Source organism: Neofelis nebulosa, chromosome 6, assembly GCF_028018385.1.
Source record: "Neofelis nebulosa isolate mNeoNeb1 chromosome 6, mNeoNeb1.pri, whole genome shotgun sequence".
Lineage (NCBI taxonomy): Eukaryota > Metazoa > Chordata > Mammalia > Carnivora > Felidae > Neofelis > Neofelis nebulosa.
Window position 1 is genome coordinate 152,096,550 of NC_080787.1, and position 27,825 is coordinate 152,124,374.

The following is a 27,825-nucleotide window of genomic DNA, read 5'->3' on the forward strand; positions in this document are numbered from 1 at the left end:
TATTTTATAAACCTTGTAGTCCTAGAGTCCCCCCAAAAATCTAAGTCCATTAAAACCCGTTACCTATACACTTGTAGATTTGGAAAAGGATTAAAAGGTTTCTATTTCGTGTAACCTATTTCGTGTTACCTAAAAGGTGAGGTCTAAGAATTTTTATTCAGTCATTTTTTTCTAAGAGTATTCAACTTAAGGATGTTAGAGGGGGGAAAAGTGGGTGTTACCATGTTCCTACAGAGATAGGTAAATTTTAGGTGGGTATTTCTTTTAATATTTATTAATTTATTCTGAAAGAGAGAGAAAGCAAGCAGCCTCCACACTGTCACTGCTGAGCCCAAGCGAGGCTCGGTCCCAGGAACGGTGAGATCATGACCTGAGCAGAAATCAGGAGTCGGACGCTTAACCAACTGAGTCCAAGCGTCCCTTGGCGGGCATTTCTGAGAAAAGTTTTGTTGGAGATATGAAAAACTCAAGTGTTGTACCCAACATTCAGTTCATCATCTACAGACACAAATTCAACTTACGCAATTCTCCTCTGAAGTACACCACGAATTATTAAACTTTCTACCAACTTATTCCAAACTATTTGATTCATCCTATCTTTGCCTTCTCATTTACATTACATTGTGAAGGTGTTTCCTGAACTTTCCCCCATTCCGGCAAAATTTCACACTCTCTTAGGTACCGCCTACTCTGTATCTTGTATAGAATAGAAAACTTAAAAACACGCCTTACTGTCTGTCTCTCTCTTCAGCAGTCTCAGGGAAGGGCAGGGTCATGTGAAAGGTCTACTTGCATTCAGACCCTGGCTCGCTCAAACACGTGCTGCTATGTGACCTTGTGCAAGTTGCTTAAACTCTGGACGGCTGATCTTTCTTGTGCCAGATGGAAATGTATTCCTCACTCTGGACTGGTGTGAGACTGTGGTTTTTGTGTGTAAAATGTCCAAGACAGAACCCGTCATGGAGTAAGTGTCGTACTGAGTTAAGAGTGGTTCCTACTATGACGATCTTACATTCACCGTCCGGGACAGAGAAGATACCCACTGCTTGGTTGGTGAATTCAGGAACGAATACAGGTTACGCCATTTATTAAATCTGTCCCTAGCCAACTGGCTTCGATTCAATAATGAATTTCCCCCCACATTCCTTTAGTGGCAAATGGCTTCTGATCCCAAGTGTAAAGCTCTAATCTGCTTTAAAGGATTGCCTTCTCCAGGCAGAGAATGGAACAGGTATTATGGCTCTCCTGTTGGCTCTCGGCATCGTTATCAAATTATTTACTTGAAAGCATAATATGCGTGACTAAATTAATTAACTCTTACTTTTAAAAGAGCTTTCAAGCTTTTTTAAAGTGGTTGTTACCTTTCTGCTAACGGTACGAGCATTATCTATTAATGAGACGGAGACGTTGCCAGTCAGAGGCATGCCCCCTGCATGATACAAGAGGTGTAATCAAAAGCAAGCACAGGAGAGCTGAAGAACAGGAGTGTTCCTACGGCCCATGTGCCCTGCCTCTCGGACAAAACTTTTAATCAGAGACGACTGAGCCAAACAACAGTAAGATGTGCCGTTCGATTATCACGTTCACGGTTAGAAGCAATTTTCAGGGGCGCCTGGGTGGTTCGGTAGGCTAAGCATCTGACGTCACCTCAGGTCACGATCTCCCAGTTCGAGGGTTCGAGCCCCGCGTCGGGCTCTGCGCCGACAGCTCGGAGCCCGGAGCCTGCTTCGGATTCTGTGTCTCCCCCTCTCTCTGCCCCTCCCCCACTTGCACCGTCTCTCTCTCTCTCTCTCTCAAAAATAAACATTAAAAAATTTTTTTAAATAATAATAACAAGGAAGCAATTTCCATGTGAACAATTTCAAGAGCAGAAGGATTTAAAAATTTCTAGGACCGACATACTTAATCTCTGTATCAGCGGACCATTAAAAAGCACTTCATCCTGGGGCGCCTGGGTGGGTCAGCCAACTGAGTGTCAGACTCTTGGTTTCGGCTTAGGTCACGATCTCAGGGTTCATGGGTTCAAGCTCTACGTCAGGCTCCATGCTGACAGTGCAGAGCTTGCTTGGGATCCTCTCTCTCCCTCTCCTTCTGCCCCTCTCCTGCTCGCGTGCTCTCTCAAAATAAACTTAAAAAAAAAAAAAAAAGTACTTCGTACTAGCAGCACAAAGCTTTTCACATTTATGACCTTAATAAAAATTTATGTATATCCTCTAGAAACAAATAGAACATTGAGGGAAAGACAAGGAGCCCACAGATGTGATTAATGCTTAGGACAGGGTTTACTACAAGGTGTTTTTCCTAAGCTTCGTATGATGGTTGGGGGAAGAATGTTCAAATGCGGAAGCAAATTTGCTCAAAAAAATCATGTCAGTGCCAGCACGAGGACCGGATTCAGGTCTTAGCCTCTACTCTCGTGGTCTGTGGACCACTCTTTTTAGTTGAAGAAGGTTCTGGAAAACCCCATTGTAAAGAAACCAGCGGCTGTCTTACCGAAACTGGGAACTGTCTTCTTTTTTATTTGGAAGGATTCGTGCTCCAACTAACAAAAGAAGTGTTACTTTAAAGAAGACATGTGAGTTGGTCTTTTTCTGAATAGGAGCACTTTTGAAATAAACTCAGCTCCAAGAATCCCTCAGGCGGGAAGGCCAGGAAGGGAAGTGGAGAACAGGAGTCACCCTGGAGCAGGTTCAGATAAAGAGGCTGTTGTTTTGAGTTGGAGAACCTGTCCAAACAATATAATTTTTATAACTTTTAGTGAGAAGAAATATTGCAGTAAAAACAACAAAACAAAACAAAACAAAAAACAGTCACAAACTCCACAGAGAGCTGCCACTGCATCACATAGTTTGGCAACTTGCACCGTAAGTAATTTTCTTAAAAAAAAAAAAAAAAAAAAATCAATGGAAAGATAGACTGCCTGTTAACTGAGTCACGACTTTTCAGGAGTGTTATTTTTCTTGTGTAAATTTGGTTTTAGTGTGCTATAAACATTTAATCACGTTTGCACCCGGGTTTTATGATGCAACACCCTGCGGGTTTGAAGACCTTGGGACTTGCCGGGGCCAGCCGTTAATCACACGGATGAATCAACTCAGGAGTGTTTTGTTTTGTTTTTAAATTAATTTATTGAAACTCATGTTAGTTAACAGACAGTGTAATATCGGTTTCAGGAGAATTTAGTGATTCATCACTTACATACAACACCCAGGGCTCATCCCAGCAAGTGCCCTCCTTAATGCCCATCCCCCTCCACCTCCTCTCCAGCAGCCCTCAGCCTGTTCTCTGTATTTGGGTCTCTTACGATTGATCTCCCTGTTTTCATCTTACTTTTCTTTCCCCTCCCCGACGTTCATCTGTTTTGTTTCTTAAATTCCACATGAGTGAAACCATATATTTATCTTTCTCTGACTCATTTCACTTAGCATAATACACTCTAGGTCCATCCGCATTGTTGCAAATGGCAAGATTCATTCTCTTTGACGTCTAATATTCCATTGTGCGTGTGTACATATGCACGTAGTTGTACCCCACGTATTCTTTATCCATTTATCTGTCGACAGACATTTGGGCTCTTTCTGTACTTGGACTCTTGTGGACAGTGCTGTTATAAACATTGGGTGCGTGTGCCCCTTTGTATCCTTTTGTACACCAAGCAGTGCAGTTGCTGGGTTGTAGGATAGTTCTATTTTTTATTTTTTGGAGGATCCTCCATACTGTTTTCCAGAGTGGCTGCACCGGTCTGCATTTCCACCAACAGTGCAAAACAGTCCCCCTACCTCCGCATCCTTGCCAACGTCTATTGTTTCTTGAGTTGTTCACTTTATCCATTCAGACAGGTGTGAGGTGGTGTCTCATTGTTTTGATTCGTATTTCCCTAATGATAAGTGATGTTGAGCATCTTTTTATGTGTCTGTTAGCCATCTGGACAGCTTAGGAAAAGTGTCTGTACGTGTCGTCTACCCATTTCTTCATCGGATGATTTGTTTTGTTTTTCAGGCGTTAAGCTTGGTAAGCTCTTTATAGATTTTGGGCACTAAGCCTTTTTCCGCTTTGTAATTGGAAAATATCTTCCATTCTCTTGGCTGCCTTCGAGTTTTGTTGATTGCATCGTTTGCTGTGTAGCAGCTTTTAATCTTGATGAAATCTCAACAGTTGACTTTTGCTTTTGTTTCCCTTTCCTCTGGAGACGTGTCTAGTAAGAAACTGCTGTGGCTGAGGTCAAAGAGGGTGCTACCTGTTTTCTCCTCCAGGATTTTGATGGATAGCAATCCATCTTATTCGGTCTTATTAGGTTGGGTCTTATTCGGTCTTATTAGGTTGGGTCTTATTTACTCAAACATAAATCCATTCTGAATTTACTTCTGTGTACGGTGTGAGAAAGTGGTCCAGTTTGATTCTTCTGTATGTTGCTGGCTGGTTTTCCCAGCACCACTTGCTGAAGAGACTGTCTTTTTTCCACTGGATACTCTTTCCTGCTTTGTCAAGGATTAGTTAGCCAGACGTTTGTGGGTTCATTTCTGGGTTCTCTATTCGTTTTTTTTTTTTTTAACCTTTTTAAAGTTTAATTTTGAGAGAGACAGAAACGGCATGAGTGGTGGAGGGGGAGAGAGAGTGGGGGAGAGGGAGAGAATCACAAGCAGGATCTGCACTGTGAGTGCAGAGCCCAACGAGAGGCTCAGACTCACAAACCGGGGGATCATGACCTGAGCTGAAATCGAGAGTTGGACGCTTAACCGACTGAGCCACCCAGGCGCCCCTGGGTTCTCTCTTCTGTTCCACTGATCTAGGTGTCGGTTTTTGTGCCAGTATCACACTGTGTTGATGATTACGGCTTTGTAATGCAGCTTGAAGTCCAAAATTGTGATGCCTCCAGCTTTGGCTTTCTTTTTCAACATGACTGTGGTTATCCGGGATCTTATCTGGTTCCATACAAATTTGAGAATTGTTTGCTCTAGCTCTGTGAAGAACGCTGGTGCTATTTTGATAGGGATTGCATTGAAGACATAGATTGCTTTGGGTAGTATTGACATTTTAACAGTATTTGTTCTTCCAATCTACGAGCGTGGAACGTTTTTCCACTTCCTTGTGTCTTCAATTTCTTACATAAGTTTTCTATAGTTTTCAGAGTACAGATCTTTTACCTCTTTGGTTAGGTTTATTCCTAGGTATCTTACGGGTTTTGGTGCAACTGTAGATAGGGTCGATTCCTTGATTTCTCTTTCTGCTGCTTCATTATTGGTGTATAGAAATGCAACTGATTTCTGTACATTGATTTTTTATCCTCTGATTTTGCTGAGTTCGTGTATTAGTTCTAGCAGCGTTCTGAGGGAGTCTTTCAGGTTTTCCACGTAGAGCACCACGTCACGAGCGAAGAATGAAAGTTTGACTTCTTCTTTGCCAATCTGTTGCCTGGTTGCTGAGGCGAGGACTTCCAGTACTATGTTGGACAACAGTGGTGCAAGTGGATATCCCTGTTATGTTCCTGACTTTAGGGGGAAAGCTCTCAGTTTTTCCCCATTGAGGATGATATTAGCTGTGGGTCTTTCATACATGACCTTTATGATGTTGACTTATGTTCCTTCTATCCCTACTTTCTTGGGGTTTTTTATTAAGAAAGGATGTTGTACTTTGTCAAATGCTTTTCCTCCATCTGTTGAGAGGATCATATGGCTCTTCTCCTTTCTTTTATCAATGTGGTACATCAGGTTGATTGATCTGTGAACACTGACCCAGCCCTGCAGCCCAGGGATAAATCCCACTTGATTATGGCGAATAATTCTTTTAATGTACCGTAAAGTTCGGTTTCCTATATCTTGTTGAGAATTTTTGCATCCAGGTTCATCAGGAATATTGGACTGTAATCCTCCTTTCTAGAGGGGTCTTTGTCTGGTTTTGCAACCAAGGTAATGCTGGCTTCATAGATAAGTTTGGAAGCTTTCCTTCCATTTCCATTTTTTGCAATAGTTTGAAAAGGTATTAACTCTTTTAAATGTCTGGTAGAATTCCCCTAGGAAGCCATCTCACAGGACTCTTGTTTCTTGAGTGATTTTTGATAATTGACTCAATTTCTTTGCCGGTTATGGGCCTGTTCAGATTGTCTATTTCTTCCTGTTTCAGTTTTGGTACTGTTTGAGTTTCTAGGAGTTTTTCCATTTCTTCCAGATTGTCTAGTTTGTTGGCATGTAATTTTCCACAGTATTCTCTTATAATCGTTTGTATTTCTGTGGTGTTGGTTGTGATCTCTCTTCTTTCATTCATGATTTTATTTTTTTGTGTCCTCTCTTTTCTTTTTGACAAGTACAGCTAGGGATTTATCAATTCTGTTGATGGTTCCAAAGAACTAGCGTTTAGTTTCATTGATCTGTTCTGCTGGGTTTTTATTTGTTGGTTTCCGTATCGTTTATTTCTGTTCTAATCTTTACTTTTTCCCTTCTTCTGTTGGCTTTAGGCTTTATTTGCTGCTTTTCTAGTTCCTTTAGGTATAAGGTGAGGTTGCGTATTTGGGACCTTCTTACTTCTTGAGAATTGCAATGCACTTCCCTCTTAGGACTGCCTTTGCTGCATCCCAAAGGGTTTGGACTGTGGTGTTTTCATTTTCATTTGCTTCCAAGTATTTTTTTAACTTCTTTAATTTCCTGATTGACCCATTCATTCTTGAGCAGGATGTTCTTTCACCTCTATGTATTTGAGGGCTTTTCAAAATTTTTTCTTGTGGTTGATTTTAAGTTTCATAGTGCTGTGATCTGAGAATATGCACGGTATGATCTCGATCTTCTTGTATCTGTTTGTGACCCAGATGTGATCTATTCTGGAGAATGTTCCAGGAACACTTGGGGAAAAATGTGTATTCTGCTGCTTTAGGGTAAAATGTTCTGAATATATCTGTTAAATCCCTCTGTTCCAGTGTGTCATTCGCTGTCATTGTTTCCTTGTTGATTTTCTGCTTAGAGGATCTGTCCATTGTTGTAAGTGGGGTATTAAAGTCTCTTACTATCATGGTATTATTCACAATGAGTTCCTATATGTTGGTTATTAACTGATTTGTATATCTGGGTGCTTTCAAGTTGGGGGCATAAATATTTACAATTGTTAGATCTCCTTGATGGATACACCCCTTAATTATGATATAATGACCTTCTTCATTTCTTGTTACAGTCTTTGTTTTAAATCTAGTTTGTCTGACAGAAGTATGGCGACTCTTTCTTTTGACCTCCATAAGCATGGCAGATAGTTCTCCATCCCCTCACTTTCAATCTGAAGGTATTTAGCTCTAAAAAGAGTTTCTTGTCGGCAGCACATAGATGGATCTTTTTTTTTCTTTTTTTAAAAAATCCATTCTGATACCCTAAGTCTTTTCATTGGGGCATTTAATCCATTTACATTCAGAGGGATTACTGAAAGATAGGAATTTAGTGCCATTGTGTTACCAGTAGACTTGGTGTTTCTGGTGATGTTCACTGGTCCTTTCTTCTCTTCGTTGCTTTTGGTCTTTTCTTTTCTCCACTTAGAGAATCCCCCTTAAAATTTCTTGCAGCACTGGTTTAGTGGTCACGAACTCCTTTAGTTTTGTTTGTCTGGGAAAGTCTGGATCTCTCCTTCTATTCTGAATGACAGCCTTGCTGAGTAAAGGACTCTTAGTGCATATTTTTCCTATTCAGCATGTTGAATATTTCCTGCCACTCCCCTCTGGCCTGCCAAGTTTCAGCGGACAGGTCTGCTACGTGTGTTTACCCTTGTAGGTGAAGGACCTTTGGGCCCTAGCTACTTTCAGAATTCTCTTTTTATATTTGTATTTTGTAAGTTTCACCATGAATTATCTCTTTGTATTTTGCAAGTTTCACTATGATCAACAGTGTTGATCTATTTTTGTTGATTTTGAAGGGAGTCCTCCGTGCCTGTTGGACTTGGATGCCTGTTTCCTTCCCCAGATTGGGGAAGTTCTCAGCTATAATTTGTTCAAATGATCCTCTGCCCTGTTTTCCAGCTCTTCTTCTGGGACTCTTATGATACAGATATTGTTTTGTTCCATGGAATCACTTAGTTCTCTAAGTCTCCCCTTGTGATAGAATATCCTTCCCTTCTTTTTTTCAAGCGTTATTATTTTCCATAATTTTATCTTCTGTATCAATGATTCTTTCCTCTGCTTCTTTGATCCTCATTGTCAGTACGTCTAGTTTGTTTTGCGTCCCAGTTATGGCATTTTTTATTTCATCCTGATTACTTCTTAGGTCTTTGACCTCTGCACCAAGGGTTTCTCTGGTGTCTTCTATGCTTTTTTTTTTTTTTTTCAAGCTCAGCTAGTAGTCTTACGACTGTTGTTCTAAGTTCTTGTTCAGATATATTGCATACATCTGTTTTGAGCAAGTCCCTGGCTGTGATTTCTTTTTGACCTTTCTTTTGGGGAGAATTCCTCTGTCTTGTCATTTTGGCTAAGTTTCTGTCTTTAGGGTGTTTTAGCAGTCAATCACCATAACCACTAGGCCACCTCATCCCACTCTTTTGGGTGTTTTAAAAGCATGTTATATTTCCTGCACCTGAGGGTACTGCTATATGAGAAAGAAATCATACACTGTCCAGGGCCTAGCACTCCAGGAAGTGTTTCTGGTGTATCTTATACGCATTCCACCGCTCGTTCCCGCTGGTCAGTCCACTTCAGAGCTCCTCGCCTGTACTGGGGAGTGTTTGAACCTTAATGAGGTGTGCTTTATTTGTTGAAGTACCCCTGAAAAAAAGTGTCGGGGGGGGGGAAGCCTGATCCCCAAAAAAAGAGAAAATGAAAGGGAGCCAAAAAATAAACCCAGAGAATCAAAAAACATGAAGGCTGATTCCAAAGAAAAAGAAAGGAAAAAAAGAAGAAAAGAAAAAAGGAATAAAAAAGCCTGATGGAAAAAAAGAGAAAAGGACATGACAAAACAAACAAGAAACTAGGAGCCTGATTCCAAAAGTACAAACGAAGAAGAAAGAAGAAAAGAAGAAAAGAACTGTAGGTGTTGTTCTGAAGGAGCTGATTTTCAGAACACCTGGGGCCTGGAAGGTGCTGGCTGTGCTGGGCTTCAGGAGAGGCCTGCTGCGTTGGCTCAGGGTCAGTCTGGCCCCCACAGATAAGCAGCTGGCAGGCCTGCGGCGGGGCGGGGTTCGGCGTAAACGGGTCCTGCCTCCACCGGGGGCCTGTGTGTTGCACTCTGAGGTCGCACCGTGCTGGTGTTGGGGGCAAGATGGCGCCACCCCAATCTCTGGTCCTCGGACAGGGATCTCACACCCTGCCCTGTTCAGGCAGCCCTCACGGAACAGCGAGGGCGGTCAGCTCGCCCTGCGCCACGGCTGTCCTGCCTTTTATCTTTGGCACAGGGCTGGGATTCAAAACTCAAAGTCTTAAAAGCATGGGGCACCGCACGGATGTGCCCTCCTTCCTCTGGAGTCGAGCCTCTCCACGCCGTGCGACGTCCTCTGTCCCTGAGAAACGGTCCCACGCCTGCACGGCGTGCGGAATCTATGGTGTGGCACCGCTCAAAGCAGCAAAGGTTATATTTCCTCCGGGTGCACTTCTGTCCCCTGCTGACAAAAGGCCTTTGGATGGCACCTGCAGGGTCTTTTATCCTTGGGACGCAATAAACCCTCTTCCAACAGTACTCCAGGAAGGGGACTGTTCTCTCCCAGTGCTCCCCGGAGATCCTATACGCTCCGGGGCCGGCTCCCTCCCTCCCCCTCCCCGGGGCCGGCACAGGCCACAGCTCCGCCCCAGAGAAAGTCATGCACTTCTAAAACCTCACAGTTTGAGCTCCAAGTGCTGTTTGCAAAAGAGAACTGGGACACTCAGGACTTCTCGCTCTCCCGTCTGTGGGCCAAAGAGGTTTTCCCCTTGTGCAAACTTTATGCCACACTTTCTCAATCCTTCCCTCTCTCTCTGCCTTTTGTCTCTCCGCGGAAAGGGTTCCCTCCCCCTCCGTGGCACCTCCGTCTTTCTCTCCCCCAAATCATTTCCACATACCTCCCACCTGTCACGCAGTCTCCCTCCAGCTGTGGAGATCCTCGGCCACTCTGCAGATCCACTTCCCGAGTGTTCTAGAAATCCGACCTCAATAGAGCCGTCCGTGTTTGAGGGACGAGGAAAGCCCAGGGTCCCCCTGCTTCTCTGCCGTCTTAACTCCTCCCCGACTCAGGAGTGTTTAAACCGACAGTGATGCGTTCTTCAAGGAACACATGGAATCCCGGATAGACCTTAAGACGACTGATTTCTACCTCCTTAACTTCCACACATACACTGACCTAAAAATGACTTTTGTCCACCTCCCATTTCAAATTAACCCCTTCCTTAAATTGCTCTAGTATAAAAACCTCCTAAAACAAATGGAAATATAAAATATGGTATTAATGAGATCTAATAATGGTTTCTAAAGCTTTCACAAAATATTGAAGGTGGACAGAAATAAGTTTTCAGCCGATAGATCATTTAAAATAACTTTTGCTCGACCATTTAAAATCACTTTTTCCATATCTTAGCTCAGGTGGAATTCAAATGAAGAGAAATTGCTTTTGAATAAAGCAAAATAAATTGCATTTTGAATAAAATGCTTTCTGTTATTTCCTTATTAATGAAAGCAATACTTCAGGCCTCCCTGGAGAGAAAAGGGACAAGCAGGAATAAAATTGATGTTGAAGAGTGGGAATCGAATTTCTCAGTGTCAAAGAAGAAAGTTCCAAAGATGGCAACGAGGTGGCTAGAAGGAATTCTGTGGTGTAAGAGCAGGGGTGTCAATATGTATCTCAGGGAAAGAGAGAAAGAGGAAGTGACTCCAGAGGCTTAGGTAAAATCTCTCTTCTCAAATGGTGAGAAAAAGGGAAAACGTTTCAGAGGAGAAACCTGTCCGACAGCACCTTAACCAAATGAGGAAGCGAACGTCACCAAAGGATGTGTCCCTGCTCAGGGGATCTGCTGGGGACACATCAGCCTGTGAGAGTCCTGCCAGAATTATAACCTCAATATAATCGTGAGGAAACATCAGACAAGTCCAAATTAAATTAAGAAACATTCTACAAAATCACCGGCCTATACGCTTAAAAAATACCCAGGTCACGAAAGGCCAAGAGTAAGGAATGGGTCCAGATGAAAGGACGCTAAAGAAGTCTGTAGTTTAGGGACGCCTGGGGGGCTCAGTGGGTTAAGCGTCTGACTCCTGATTTCGACTCAGGTCACGATCTCAGGGTTCGTGAGTTCGAGCCCCACGTCGAGTTCTGCGCTGACAGCTGCGGAGCCTGCTTGGGACTCTCTCTCTCCCCCTTTCTCTCTCCCCCTCCTCTGCTCGTGCACTCTCTCTCTCTCTCTCTCTCTCAAAATAAATAAAATAAACATGAAAAAGAAGAAGTTTGTAGGTAAGATACCTGGCATAGGTTAGGGGCTGAATTTAGTCCCCAAATTCCTATGTTGAAACCTTAAATCTGTAGTGCCTCAGAACGTGACATGTTTGGAGACAGGGCCTTTAAGAGGCGATTAGGGTAAAATGAGGTCAAAAGGCTGGGCCTGAATTCGGTAGGACATGTGTCCTTCTGAGCAAAGGGGATCAGAACCCAGACATGCACAGGAGGAGGACCGTATGTAGACACAGGGAGAAGAGGGCCACCTAGAGACCAAGGAGAGAGGCCTCAGAAGAAACCGAAGTCACTGATACAATGGGACTTGGAGTTGCCAGACTGTGGCTGATCACTTCCTGTTGTCTAAGCCAGCCAGTCTGCAGTGCGGGTCATGACAGTCCTAACAAACTTGTACGGTTCCAACAGGAATTTCTGGACTTTGAAATTCTGCAGTGGAAAAATGAGATGATGTACTTGTCTTTAGAAAATACAAACAAAAGTACTTGGGCGTTAGGGGACATTTTGTCTAAAACACGCTCTCAAACAGATCAGAGAAACACAACATCTATGAATGGGATGGAGAGAGAAGAAAGAAAGAAAGAAAGAAGGAAAGAAGGAAAGAAAGAAAGAAAGAAAGAAGGAAAGAAAGAAAGAACAAAAGAATGAAAGAAAGAACGAAAGAAAGAATGAAAGAACGAAAGAAAGAAAGAAAGGAAGGAAGGAAGGAAAGAAGAAAATCAAGGTAAAAATGGCAACATACCAACACTGGGGAGCACAGGTAATGGTATGAAGGAACCTTTGTATTATTTTTGTAAGTTGCCTTCTGTCTGAAGTTACTTTAAAATAAAAAAGTATAAAAAACTTACACTAAGCTTAGTTTCAGTCTAAAATAGGTAAAATGTATTTATAGGTATATCAGCCATTTTTTTAAGTCACAGACATCTTATTAGGATAGAACAGTTTCCAATAATTGATATTTTTTACCTTTGATAATCATTTATCACAATTTCATAACATGGTTCCTTTGATCACATAATGACATATACTATCGCAAGCCAAAATTAGTTTTTAACACTTATTATACATGTTTTAGCTTATCTTAATAAATAAAACACTTTAAAGCATAAAACATGTTACATTAGATCAAACTTCTGTGGGGTACAGAAATACATATTCAGAGAGAGAAAAGAATGATGCTAGAGTTGACGATCATATGACCGTATTGTTATATATTTAAATGCACTACAATGTTCTCAAGTTGCTACAGCAGATTCCACCGGAAACATTTTAAAAAAACCCATAAAGGGGTGCCTGGGTGGCTCAGTCGGTTAAGCATCCAACTTCAGCTCAGGTCATGATCTCACAGTTTTGTGAGTTCGAGCCCTGTGTCGGGCTCTGTGCTGATAGCTGGGAGCCCGGAGCCTGCTTCAGATTCTGTGTCTCTGGCTCTCTCTGCCCCTCCCCTGCTCACGCTCTGTCTCTCTCTGTCTCGAAAATAAATAAAAACAGTAAAGAAAATTTAAAAAACCGATAAAAACCAATACTCAGGATATACTAGAAATTATATTCTCTGCAACTTTTTTAAAAGTTTACTTATTTATTTTGGGGGCAGGGCAGAGAGAGAGACAGAGAATCCCAAGCAGACTCCGTGCTGTCAGTGTAGAGCCTGACGCAGGCCTTGAACTCACAAACTGTGAGATCATGACTTGAACCGAAATCAAGACTTGGGTGCATGTCTACGGCCATACCACCCTGAACGTGCCCGATCTCCTCTGATCTCGGAAGCTAAGCAGGATCAGGCCTGGTTAGTACTTGGATGGAAGACTTGGGCGCGTAACCAACTGAGCCCCCCAGAGGTCCCCTCTCTGCAACTTTTAAACTAAAGAAAACAAATGTAAGCCTGTCTCTCTCTCTCTCTCTATATATATATATGAGAAATACAGGTACAGAAAATGTTTAAAGCAAAAAGTATTTGCCAGCTGTGCTAATATAATGTATTTCTGATGCACTGGGTGACAGGAGAGGTCCCTGTGAGAGGGCACAGGGTGACGCAGAGGAGGGGTGTTCTTACTGAACAGCACTGAGTTGCATACGGTTGTCCCTAGTCACCAGAGTACTGTTTTTTGCCACTTTTGTTCCTAATCATCTCTCAGCTGTTTCCATCAGCTACGTGGCTGTCCCTATGGAACTCGAGGTTCTATCTCCAAAAAGTACACTTTTCCACATTAGTATGGTGGTAACTCCCATTTACATTGGTTTAGCTTTGTAAAAGGTTACAATTTTCCCGGACTTTGAAATGCCAGTAATATCATTAAAGGATTATCAGAGTTTACCTAATACCAAATGTTTATCTCCACTATTTTAAAGCGAGGCCTCACAAAACAAACGGGAACTCACTTAATAGATTATTCAGTGACGAAGGCACACGTACGTGTTTTGCGGGGGTCGAGCGCACTGACCCCTAATCTGACCACCGTGCTGAGACGTGCCCCACGCAGTCTCACGAGTGGGACTGTCCCGGGGGGGGTGTCAACCCAGGAGTCCCCGCCATCTTCTGTACACGAGTCTCCAATGCAGTGCATATGACAGACAGTAAGGGTTTAGATAACATTGCCTTACTCATTTCCGTAGATACCGTGATGAGTAAACCTTATATTTGAACACTGCACCTTTAGATAACCTCATTTTTGTTTTTAACAGATTCGTCTTGAAACAAATGCAAATTATTAGAAGAGTTGTTTTTGTTTTGTTTTGTTTTTTCCCAAAGCATTTTAAGACCTCTCCTGAAATATGTACAACCAGGAATCACTTTTCTGGGTTGTGAAGGAAATGCTGGGGCGGGGGGGAGAAACCTTTCCACTGCTTTACCTAAAAGGGTTCAAAGTGGATACGGAGTAGTAAAAAGACATTTAAAACAGCGTCACTTACATTGGCACAGTGTAGGGCTAACGCACAGAAGACAGCAAACATCTTGAAGTTGTTCTCGTCCGTTTTCGAGAAGGCACTACCGCTCAGTTTGTTGACCATCTGCACCACGCCTATGACACTCCCCCGACTCACGATGGGCATGCACAGTATGTTCCGCGTGGTGTAGCCCGTGTACAAGTCCACTTCCCTGTGGTAGCGTTCGAGAGCAAAACACACACACACACACACACACACACACAGAAGAAAGTGAACTATACATTCCGTCATAAGTCTCAAGTGAGTTTTGCAATTTACATGCTTCCATTACAAAGGAACTGTAATGGGGCCACTTAGCTTCTAAATTCAAGGACAGTGTGACATTTGGAAGTGCTGAGCTAAAATCTTTTCAAACGCGTCCTAACCAATCTGTTCTTTTATTTTCAAGAGCTTTTCGGAACGGTCTCTAGGGGGCTTTCAGTTTATCATCCGGTGTTGAGAATCCAGCACGCTCAGGTCAACACAGACAAACCGGATGCAGAGGAAAAAATATAATAAATTCGGTAAAATAGCGTTCTTTTGGACTTGGCTGTATGTTATGAGAGATGTAACTTGCTAGTAAACAAACTTAAATGGGAGTTATCGCCTTACGAATTTAGAGCAGGGGTCAGCACACTGCAGACGAGGGGCAAAAACAGCCCTCTGCTATTTTGTTAACATTTTTATTTCTTTAATGTATATTTATTTATTCATATGAGAAAGAGAGAGAGAGAACGAGAGAGAACTAGAGAGCAGGGGAGGGGCAGAGAGAGAGGGAGAGAGAGAATCCCAAGCAGGCTCCGCAGCTGTCAGCACAGAGCCTGATGTGGGGCTCGAACTCACGATCCGTGAGATCATGACCTGAGCCGAAATCAAGAGTCAGACGCTTCACCGACGGAGCCCCCCCAGGCGCCCCTGTTAACAGTTTTAATGGAACACAACCGCACCATTCTTGAATGGATTGTCACCACCCTGCAACACAGCCGAGGACTCGTGCCAGAGACGTTATGGCCCCAAATACTTACTAACTGATCCTTAATAGAAAATGTTTGCGGCCTCCCGATTTCGAGAAAATGTTTTTTACAAATAGGACTCAGCTCCACAGACACAGCCAGATAGCTAGAGGCGGCCATTCGTGCCTGGCTTCCTGCACTTAGAGTAATGTTTTGAGACTGATCCATATGGTAGCAGGCACCACGGTACAAGTGGTCCGGCACCTCATGGCTGCGCGGTGTTCCAGGGTATGGAATATCCGTCTTATTTACCCACTCACCAGTTCACGGATATTAGTATTTGCTGACAGCCAGTTTTTTGGCAATTGTGAAAAATGCTGTTTTGCAGATGTGCAGACAAGTCTCTGGGTGGATACGTGTTGCTTTTCTGGATCCCTCGGAGTGCAGCCGACTGAGTGCGGTCAGTATGTGCTTAACTCTACAAGAAACTGCAGAACTGTTCTCCACGGTGGCTGCACCTTTATCCATTCCCACCAGCAAAGTATGAGAACCCAGGCTTCTGCACATCCTTGCCAGCACTTGCCGGGGCCACTGTTTAAAAACTATCCGTTCCCACTGCTGTGTAACGAGATCTCATGTCAAAGTACATCTCCCTCACATCAGGCATCTTTTCATGTGTCTAATGGCCATTCATGCATCTTCTTTTGTGAAATGTTTGTTAAAATGTGGGGTTCTATTCATTACAGTAGAGGTATCCTATTACAATGGAAGAGTTGTTTACATATTCTGGAGACAGTATTTTGTCAGATTCAAGCTTTGCAAATATTTTCTCACAGTCTGTTGTTTGCCTTTTCATGGTTCTTAAACGTTGACCCATAAAATTTTTATCTAACAGTTTTATAAATAAGGATATATAAATATTTCCAATGTTTAAGCGCTAAAATAATAAGTTTGGGGTTTTTTGGAAAAAAACCTGAGATTTTCTACATGCTCGTAATTTATTGATAAAACATTACTAAGATAAACTTGTGTTTATATACAAGTTGCACATGTTCGTCATTAATCAAGTTTCTGAAAAAAATGCTTACTGTTTATTTAACTGCCTCTTAAAGTAAACCAAATGTTCGAATTAATAGAACACTAACGCCAAAATATTTGAACTATTACTCCCTACCAGTCACAGCATCAATCTTGAGACTTTCAATTTTTAAGATCTGTTAAAATCAGATTATATAATTTGGTTTCTAATTCTCCAAAGAAACTCAAAACAAAATAAAAAACCCTTATAAGCCATCTGATATCCAACTTGAATAATATCCAATAAAAGCGTCAATCCATGGAGCCCCTGCTTTCTGTCTGTTGCAAAGCTGCCCGATCTCTTATGAGTATTTTCTCTAATTTTAGACACACGCACACACACACACGCACACACACACACGCGCGCACACACACACACACACACACACACACACACCCTACAAAATAGGCATCACTGTACCATTTTAAAGATGAAAAAACTGAGACTCCAAGAGATAAAGTAACTCACTCCAGGTCACTCCAGAGTTAATTAATGATGGGACAGGGATTCCAAGGTAGGAAATTTCATCAGGAGAGGTTACTGCCTTGTAAGGTATGGTTTGATGGAGAACATGCCCAGGAAAAAATGAGAACACTATAATAACAATAATAAAATGATAATAATAATAATAATAACAACAACAAAAGCAGCCTTAAAAGTTTAAACTGCTCCTGTATAAATGTGTTTATCGCATCTTAATCTCCTGTAGCTGGACAGCATTAGTGGTTTGTAGTCCATCATTTTATAAATATCTGAAAACACTTGAGGACTGATAAGAGAGTTGGTTCAAAGAAAGTGTCACAGAGCGCCCAGGAGGAAGGACCTCACAGCGATGGCAGGTGGGGAACTGGGGGCGCGTCATTACAGAGGCTCCAGCCAAGTGGGACGTGACAGAGAGAAGGATGGGCCGTAAGCTATTTCTTACCTGTTGAAGCGTGGGTCTGCATAGGCATCTGGAATGTTCAGGACTTCCCCTGTTCTTGCTACCTGACCAGCAATCCCTTTCTCAATTGAAAATCTGCAGATATAAAACCAGAGGGACATGCTAATTAAAATATAGATGATGTCAAATAATTCGGAACATGGAACATTTCACCACCCACTAAAGAGTAAGCGAAAAAGCATTGTTTCATTTTAAATACTCGCACCAATTTTACGTTTACGTATTCAAAATCACCTTATTAGGACGTAATACGGAAAGGTAAAGTAGAAAACCACTGCACGGTCATCACGGGAGAGCTTGTTGTAGGATATATTCCACAATACGTTAAACTACACTGGGTCACAAGCTGAAATTGAACAACGAACTAGCGGTCTCCTCTCATGACCAATAATAATCTTGTATAGTTGCAAAGCACCTTGTAATTTACAAGACGCAATGTAAGTTTTCTTTAACTATTTATACCTATTTATTTATTTATTTATTTATTTATTAATTTTTAAGTAGGCTCTATGCCCAGTACGGGGCTTGAACTCATGACCCCTGAGATCAAGAGCCTCACGCTCTACCGACTGAGCCAGCCAGGCACTCCTGAACATAAATTTTCTTAACGAATTCTCACTGTGGTGTGAACGGAAGCCCATAAGGTTCAGTAATTTGTCAGTACTCCTAAAATACTGGTGGCACAACAGAAACGAGGTCCACACCAGTGCACTTCCCACCATACCACACATATAGCCAAACTCATAGGTTAAACGAGTTTACACCTGACTGGAGACACTATGCAGGACTAGGACTTGAAGGCATTTATAACACAAGCACTGCCTAAAAATAACACAACTTACAATGTCTAGTATCTTTCATTCTCTAATTTGCCAAATTTCAAAACAGTCAAAATGCAAGCTTTCTTTGATTACCCTTAATTATGTTTTGATATATCAGCGTTTTCTCTTACAAATATATTCTCATTTTATAGGTTTCTCGTTGTGATATCATCATAACTCATGCGCTCGTTTCAAAGTTAGTTAAGAAAGATGTCTACAGTCTACGATATCTACAGATTTCAAAAGCTGGAAAATAATTTTCGTAATATTACATTTTCCACATTATAGGAAATCACTGTTCCTGAAATAAAGCTCAACTTTAAGGCTGTTCCCTAGGGGAAAAAATAAAAGGAAAGTCGACACAGAAGAGAATGAACTTTCTTAAAAGAGCAAAAAATGAACCCAACATTGCATAGAAAGCAAGCTTGTTTCGTCCTGGTTTTCTTGCGCTTCGAGCAAGACGAACAGAACAAATTAGACGGCTGTAGGAAAAGAGTGTTAGAAACATTTCATGATTTATGCCTGATTTTCCTGCTTGGCTGCCTCTGTCAGCGGAGGCCCTGGCAAGGCAGGCGCTCACATACACGGCTGGCATCAGCTGGCCACTGGAGCGAGCGCGGCCGGCACATTCCCCTCGCTGTCTCTCCCAGGCCCGTCCACGCAAACTTCGAGTGACCGTCTCCAAAAGGAGATCGATACCAGCACCGTTAAGGGACACTGAGCCTTCGGCAAGAGAACTCCCTTTACCTAAATGACTACGTGCAGACTGACTTACTGAGGGGCTAAAAAGCAAATACACCAGAAACAAAACAAAAATAACAAATCTAAACAGTGCCACGACTTCGGACTGCGAATCCGTGAGTGTGGAATGCAGGGCCCGGCACAGAAGGGGAAGTGCTCAGGGGCAGGGGCTTCTGGCACCCGATCCGCTCTCTTACACGACAGACCAAAGAAGAGCGGAACTTAGTCCGTGAGGAATTGTGTTTTCCTACGGCGTTTGCAACCACCAGAGCGCCTTACGCTCTTGCGTGGAAAAACAGTTGCACGAGACGTATAAGCAAAGGAACGCAAGGACGATCTCTGGGCGTCAGTGACGGTGCTCCCCGCAGCGGTTCAGACTGTGCGACCTGACTGTGGCAGGCACGCCTTACAGTCAGACCCCATTCCGTCCATTTAAGCGACGGCAGCTGCCACTTAAGGAACGAAGAAGGCTGTAGTTTCCAGATGCAGCGGGCGTGTGCTATCTGACTGACCACACCAGCTGTTCGGTTACGGACTCGTGTGCTTAAGTCATTCAGTCTATCAGGTCCATTTCCGCTACGGTCTGGACGCTGAGACCGCCGTCGGCTGGGAAGGGGCGGGGGCGATACCCCGCCGCTCCTACACAGAGGACCTGCAGACTCCAGGTGGGATGTTCCTTTACCTACCTGGGAGCACTAGTAAGTTTTTCCACCATGATTTCCAAAAGGACCGCCTCCGGAAGACGGCATTTCCAGGAGTGACGCTAAAGCTTCCTAGGCGCGGTTTCGCTGGCACTGCAATGTCATTCCCAGAAGTACTACCTTCAGGAGGCGGGTCCTGGTGGGAATGATATCACAGTATGACAAGTACTGTCAGCATACCTGTGAACAGGCACAGAAAGGTGGGTAACGGAACACCTGCACAGCCGCACTCGCAGTATAGGGACATTCTACTTCTGGCTGTACCTGATTTCTTTGGTCTTCTTGAAGACAGGTTTTCCTTCCTTTTCCTCTCCGATATCAAAAAGGTCTGAATATAACTCCTTGTTCTTATGGTCTACCTGGAAAAGTGCACAACGGTCGGCATTCACCAGATTTTTTGCATATATCTAAAGACAAACGATAAAGCGAGAGTGAGCCGACGAGAAATTCAGAGTTTAAAGGCAAACGTTATCAGACACAAATCTCAATGTCAGCTGACCTATACTCCACCTGGGCAGCAAATGAGCGCGGTAACTAAACAAACAGGAGCATATAAACACTCTGTTAACGTGCTGACACCGGCTGGCACCGATAGGGACCAACAAACAACCGCGGGGTATGCGCGTCGTGCTGTTGCCGACACCGCACGGGTCTCGAAGGGGCTGGAACGCAGTTGCCGGCCCCGCCCCCTCAGAGCCCTTCCCTCACGCCGGTCCCTCTTCCAGAACCTCTGGGCTTACCCTTGTGCCCCCCGGGTGAGCCATTCTGCCGGGCTGGTACTCGCGACACGTCGGTCGTGAACAAGATACGAAACGTAATCTCTCGTGAGGTTCGTATTCACGTTTGTTGCTCCTGCTTGCTGCACTAACGATCCTGTGTAATTACTACTAAGCGTTTCCCGGGTGCCCACACGTTTACATGCTCCGGGTGCCTCGATTCACTTCATCGTCACGGTAATAACATTAAGTCAGGGAGCATTTTCATCTCCGCTTTACGTGTGAGGACAACCGAGGCAGGAGGCAACTCCTCATCCACTATCCCATGGCTAGTGAATGACAGACCGCGTGTTTGAACTCGTGCTAGCTCTTTTCATGGCCTGGCTCTTGTAATAAAAACACCCTTTTCCATTTCTAACTGGAACGCTCTGTTCACTTTGTCATTCACTCGTTCATCAGCCTCTTTCCGCAGTTACTTCTTTAATGCTAACACGTCCCACTGACCCTGCCGGGTCGGGGCTACGGTTGGAGAATTCCGGCAACCTCAGACCCCAGATTTTAGACATGAGATTTATTCCTCGGAGAAAAAGAGCTGATTCTTGGAGAAAAACAGCCGTCACAAAAGTCTGTGCAAGAGGGACATGGGCCACCTTGTGGCCACCGGAAAATATATAATCTCACGTGAAACTACTTTATTGGTCTAATGAAAAGAAGTCAGCATGGGTTAGATACACTGGTTCATCTCATATCACATACTTGTCTTTATAGATTGTACTCATTCACTGAGTACAGGCTGTGCCAGGGACTGATTTTACTGCATATTAAGATTATGAGAACTTGACAGTTTGTCTCTTTCCATTAGCCTGTGAGTTCTGGGACAGCAGAAGCTGCTTCTTTTTCCCACAGTATTGCAAATGCCCAGCACAAGGCCTAGAGTAGAGGTCAGCTAACTAAGTCCATCAGCCAAAGCCAGCCCACTGCCTGTTTTTATAAATAAAATTTTATTGGGAAAGGATTATGTTCATTCCTTTACGCAATGTTTAAGGCTGCTACAATAGCAGAGCTGAGTGTCTGCAATAGTGTTTGGCCCACGGAGCGTAAAACTTTACCAGAAAGGTTTGCCAACCCTTAGGTTAAAACACATAAGCCTTCCGTAGCCCAAGAAGTCTCAATAAATATTGGAGGAAGGATGAACGACATCAAGTTAGGGAGACAGTAATGGGACTGTGTTTTGGCAAACGGAAGAATCGCCCACTTATTCTGCAAACTCATGGTATCTTGAACTTTTAAATAATAATAATGGTCCTGAACTATTAGTGATTACATTATGAAAAGCAAAATTTGCATCCCTACTGACTGGGTCATGTTAAATGCTTAATACTTTGGCACGTACTTATGTTAATAATTATAAAAATCTAAACAGAACGGCCAATTTTCTAGAAAAGTGAGTTGACAAGTAATTGAAAAATCTGAACAGAAACAGAATAATAGGGCTCCTGGGTGGCTCAGTCAGTTAAGAATCTGACTCTTGGTTTCGGCTCAGGTCATGATCTCACAGTTCGTGAGACTGAGGCCTGTGTCGGGCTCTGAGTGGATAGTGCGGAGCCTGCTTGGGATTCTCTCTCTCTCTCTCTCTCTCTCTCTCTCTGCCCGTCACTCTCCCTGTTTCTCTCAAAATAAACAAACATTAAAAAAAAGAAGAAACAGAATAATACAGACAATTGAAAAATTATCAAAGCATTATCCCCATAAAAGGCATCAGGCCCAAATGATTTCAAATATGAATCACTTAAGAATCTTCAACAAATAAATTTCCACCCTATGTTCAGAAAGAACGCAAGTTTTTCGGTTATTTTCGAAGCCCTGCTATGCCACTGATACTGAAAATTGACAAAGATACTATAAAAAAGCAGATCGCAGACCAATTTACCTTGTAACCCAGAGAAACCTCATAAACAAAAGTTTTAGTAAATCAGACTTAGGAATTAACATATTATAATATTTAAAAACTATTCAGAACTGTTCAGTGTCATAAACTCTAATATTTCATAATAGCAATAAAACAAAGGAAGAGATGATGCAATTATCTTCATGTCGCCAAAAAGGCACGTGAAGCCATTCGGCCATCCTTCACGATAAAAACTTTCGTCAAGTGAAACCGAAGACTGGATCCACACGCACGTGTGTGTATGTGTACGTCTATCCCCATATCCTAAGCCCCTACGATGTCCGGCTTTGACAACCAACGGGGCCACGCCCGGTGGACCCACAGCGCTATGGGAACCGGGGACGCTTGCCTTAAGGGGCTCACACACAGACTCACTTGCCTCAGGGACCGGCGCACAAGCACCAGTTGGAGAAGCTCCTAGAATGTACCTGAAGGAGATTCGTTTGCTAATTTTAAAGTGCCTGCCAGATGGGCAGGAGCCCTGGGACGCACAAAAGCGCTGGCGTGCAGTCCACACAGGGGGTCCTCCTTGATCACCTGGCTCTGGCGGCCGGGGCGGGGGCGGGGGGCTCGCATCACCGGGGCCTACAGGACTGCGACAATCCAGGCTACCCCTCGCCCCATCCCCCCAGGGCACGACGCCGACAACAGACTGAAACACACCCCTCCTTCCTGTGAAAAAGGCCTGTGGACTCGTCACGGAGCTCCGACCTGAGGAGCCGTCGCGGGCTTGCCCACCTGGAGAGCCCAGAGGAGCATCAGGGGCGGTTGGTCGAGGACGCCATCTTTGTGCTCTCCTCGGCCCTGTCACGGCTCGCCAGTACCTCTCAGAAAGGAGCTCGTATGCTCGTCTGGAGCCCCAAGTCTTACACATGTCCCCCAGGTCAGCCGCCCTGGAGGCCAGCTCCACAGCCGAGGCCCACGTAAGGTCGGATGTACATCTGCATCCTCTAAAAGCTGCTGCCTGACACTCTCCTTCTCGTCAGCCAGGAACGAGGCGCTGACACGTCCTCCCGCGTGTAGCACTGTTAGGTCTTAGCACACCCTTCACGAGGGGGCCTAACAAGAATACATCCAGCTGCTGAGATGACCGCAAAGGTGTGAAAGACCATCAGGCGCCAGGGGAAGCCGAAAGACGGGGCCTGCACAAGGTGCCCCTGCAAGGCCGGGGGGAAAACAGCTGTCTCACCTCGTACAGAGAAACAACACAGAGACGGGCACCTGGGGTGGGGGGCTCTGTGGGTTGAGCGTCCGACTTCGGCTCAGCTCATGGTCTCACGGTCTGTGAGTCTGAGCCCCGCATGGGGCTCTGTGCTGACGGCTCGGAGCCCGGAGCCTGCTTCGGATTCTGTGTCTCCCTCTCTCTCTGTCCCTCCCCCGCTCACGCTCTGTCTCTCTCTGTCTCTCTCTCTCTCTCTGGCAAAAATAAATAAACATTTTTAAAAAAGGAAACAAACACAGAGAGTTGAGCAAAGTGAAGAAGATAGAGAATATGTTCCAAACAAAGGAACAAGATAAAACATCAGAAAAAGAAACTAATGAAATGGAGATCGGTAACTTAGATAGAACTCAAGAACGGTCATAAAGACGCTCGCTCAACACGGGGAAGAGACCAGCACAGTGAGAACAGACAACACACTCAATGATGAAAAGCTGAGAGCTTTTCCTCTAAGATCAGGAATAGGACAAGGATGCCACTCTCACCGTTTTTGTTCAACAGAGTATTAGCACTTCTAGCCAGAATAGTGACGTAAGAGAAAGAAAAGCCATCCACATTCGATAAAAAGAAGTAAAACTGACGTGATCTTATAGAGAGAAAACCCTAAAGACTCCGCAGGCACACGCGCGCACGCACACACACACACACACACACACACACACACACAAACCTTTTAGAACTAATGAACAACTTCAGTAAAATTGCAGGGTATAAAATGAACATACAGAAATCTGCTGCATTTCTATATACTAACCAACTATTAGAAACAGAAATTAAGAAAACAATCCCATTTACAATTGCATCAAAAGAATAAAATACCGAGGAACAAATTTCATCAAGGAAAGGAGAGACCTGTATGCTGGAAATTGTAAGACACTGATGGAAAAAGTTGAAGACACAAATAATTGGAAAGATACTCCATGCTCATGGATTGGAGGAACTAATATTGTTAAAATGACTGTATTATCCAAAACATCTACAGATTCAATGTAATCCCTATCAAAATCCCAATGGAATTTTTCACAGAACTAGAACAAAGAATCCTAAAATTCCACACACAATACTTCAAATAGCCAAAGCAATCTTGAGAAAGAACCAATCTGGAAGTATCACGGTCCCTGATTTCAAACGATATTATAAAGCTATAATAATCAAAACAGTATGGTTCTGGCATAAAAACAAAATAGAGAGTCCACACAGATGGTCAATTTGTGACAAAGAAGGCAAGAATGTAAATGGGGAAAGGGTCGTCTCTTCAATAAAGGGTGTCAAGAAAACTAGACAGCCAGAATGCAAAGGAATGAAACTGGTCTCGTATTTTGTAACACATGAAAAAACTGACTCACGATGGATTAGAGACTTGAATGGGAGACCTAAAACCATAAAATTACAAGAACAAAAATACAGGCAGTAAGTTCTTTGACCCTGGTCTTGGCAATGTTTTTTTTTTTCTGGTTTGTTTTTTGTTCCTTTTTGTTGTTTTTGGATCTGATTCCAAAAGCAACGGCAACAAAAGGAAAAGTAAGTGGGAATACACAAATAAGAAATCTTTTGCACAGCAAAGGAAACCATCAACAAAATGAAGAGGAAATCTATTGAATGGGAGAAAATATTTACAAATCATATATCCAGTAAGGGATGAATATCCAAAATATATAAAAAATGCATACAACTAAACAGCAAAACACAACAATCCAATTAATAAATGGGCAGAGGATTTGAACAGATGTTTTTCCAAAAAAGACATCAGATGGTCAACAGGTATGTGAAAAAGATGCTTAATTAACATCATGAATCGTCACGAAAATGCAAACCAAAACCTCTACGACGTATTACCTAAAACTCTTGAAATCAAGAGTCAGAAGCTCAACTGACTGAGCCGCCCAGGTGCCCGAATTATGCCTCATTTAAAAAAAAACATACAATTTGCGGTAGCGGGTGATTCATTTGGTTGAGCGTCCAACTCTTGATTTCACTTCAGGTCACGATCACACGGTTCACGAGACAGAGCCCCAGGCTGACAGCACAGAGTCTGCTTGGGTTTCTCTCTCTCCCCTTCCTCACTTGTGCACAGGTGTCTCTCAAAATATATAAACATTAAAAAAACCCCACAATTACGTAATAGAAAGAAGAGAGTGCATATATTTGATAAGGCAAATTTTACTGTTCAGTGTGCTGTTGAATATGTCGGAAAATCAAGAAAATCAACTGAAAAACAATCACAGGTTGTGAGAAAGGCTTCTTCTGTTTTAAGATCAGTGATTCTGAACATAACATTCACGTTTTCATTCTCCCCAAATAGAGGCTTTCAGTTTGAACTGGTACTCTTATGTGCTGAAATCAGAAATCCTAGACCTGTTTGGGGAACATTTATGAACTCCAAACATCTGAAGGTCATTCTAAAAGCCACCTGCCTCTCTCATTCATGCCTGCGCGTGTGCGCGTGCACACACACGCGCACACACACACAGCTTTACTCGTAAGTGGAAAGCAACTTCTTGATAACAAGAGTGGATTTAAGATTCAGTGAAAACAAGGCACACTGCTGGACGGAAGCAGGGAGAGTAACAAATTTTCCTCAGGGTGTAAGCTCCCATATCTCATCGTTAGGTATGTTGGTTGTAGGACCCCAGCAGATACTACGCAACTACTTAAGGACTTTTCCTCGTATTCCTCATTTGCTAGGAGTTTGCATCTACTGGGTGTTGAGTATTATAAAGTTTTTGTAATCCATTCTTAAAATAATGTAATTTTTCTCCCTTTACTCAATTAGAATCGGGAACTACGTTAATTTATTACTTAACGTCGAACTGCTCTTGCGTTCCTGGGGTGAATGCTTCTTAGCTGATGTCACCTTTCCTCCTGGGTTTGCTGTTTATCACTGATTTCGGATGTTTGCGTCTATATTCTGCTCAATGGCTTTCCTTTTTTCCACCGTTGGGGAATATGAGCGTTAGGTCAAAAAGTCAAGGAACAGCCAGTGTCGGTGAGAATGTGGAGAAGCCGGAACCCGGGTGCACTGCTGACGGGAACAGAACCTGGTGCAACTGCACGGAAAACAGCCTAGCAGCTCCTCCGGAAGTGAAACACACAATCCCCGCGCGACCCGGCAGTGCCACTCCCTAAGTACGGAACAACTGAAAACACATATTCAAGCGAAGAAAGCTATACAGATGTTCAAAGCAGTACTTTTCCCATCAGCCAAAATGTGGCAACAATCCAAACGTTTATCAGCTGACGATGGGCAAAGAACGTGCACGTCTATCCACATAACAGAGTATTATTCAGCCACAGAAATGAGTTAAGTGCTGATATTTGCTACAGCACGGGAGGACTTGAACACGGTACGCTAAGGGAAAAAAGCCAGGCACAAAACCCACATATTACATGATCTCTTTTATGGGAGATGTCTAGAACAGGTAAATCCACAGAAAAAGAATTAGGTTAGTGGTTGCTTAGGATGGGGGGCGGGGGTGGGCAGGAAGGAGAATGGGGGCCTCAATAGATGATGGCTAAAATGACACCGAGTGTCTTTTTTAAGTAATGAAAATGTTCTAAATCGACTGGTGATGGCTTCACGTATCTTTGAATATGCTAAAAACCACTGAACTGACCACTCGAAACGGATGAATAGTGTGGCATGTGAATTATGCCACAAAACGGTCTTAAAAAAGATAAATAATACAAGAACCAGTCAACAAGTATCTTCCCTAGTCAAGCTATGTTAATCCATGTATTTATATTTCTATATTCTTAATATTTTTCACTTCATAGCAGTCTACTTCCTGTGGCTTTCAGCTCCAGGTGCCCACTAGTCTTCCAGAAGAGAGGAACACGTAAGACTAAAACTAAACAGAACGAACCTCAAGTGGTTGGGAATCCCCACTACGGTCGACATGCACAAGGTCTTTTGGAGACTATAAGAAGGCACCGAATGTTTTTCAAAGTTTAGCTCGCCACTAAATAATGAAAAGCTCAGACATTTTCCCAAAAGTTATTGAAACCCCCTCACAATGAACAAAAGTCACAAAGAAATCAGAGCAACACCTGGAGAGCACTAAGTGCCGTCTTTCCATCATGACTTTAAGACAGCTTATGCCTCGAATAATGCATTAAAACGTTCCCCCATATATTAGGACATGAATCATTTTCGAACAAAAACCAACCTACCATTATGTGTTCAAGTAGAGAGTCTATTGCGACTATGTTATCAAAATATGTCCTGAAAAAAAAGGAACAGAAAACTGGTAATTACTCTAAATAGGAACACAGAACATCTTAAACTTTGCATACATTTCCCAGTTTTGTCTACATTGAAGTAAAAAACGTAAATAGACATGTTGTTTGATTTTTGTCCTTTTGTGGAAACAACCAATAACAAGTTACTTTAGAGATAAATGAAACCTTATC

General features: G+C 43.1%; 1 protein-coding gene across 8 annotated transcripts in view; it reads right to left on the reverse strand.

The window, feature by feature from the left end:
* Positions 1–27,825, reverse strand: part of PDE10A (phosphodiesterase 10A) — a 613,983-nt gene that overhangs the window by 54,761 nt on the left and 531,397 nt on the right. For 7 of the 8 annotated variants that reach the window (XM_058735867.1, XM_058735864.1, XM_058735861.1 and 4 more), the window contains 4 exons: positions 27,586–27,637; positions 19,797–19,939; positions 17,252–17,344; positions 14,281–14,467 (listed from right to left, as the gene is read on the reverse strand). In XM_058735867.1, the coding sequence (XP_058591850.1) occupies positions 14,281–14,467; positions 17,252–17,344; positions 19,797–19,939; positions 27,586–27,637 (475 nt within the window). Of the gene's footprint in view, positions 1–14,280; positions 14,468–17,251; positions 17,345–19,796; positions 19,940–27,581; positions 27,638–27,825 lie in introns of all 8 variants that reach the window. The other variant, XM_058735862.1, reaches the window with a different exon arrangement.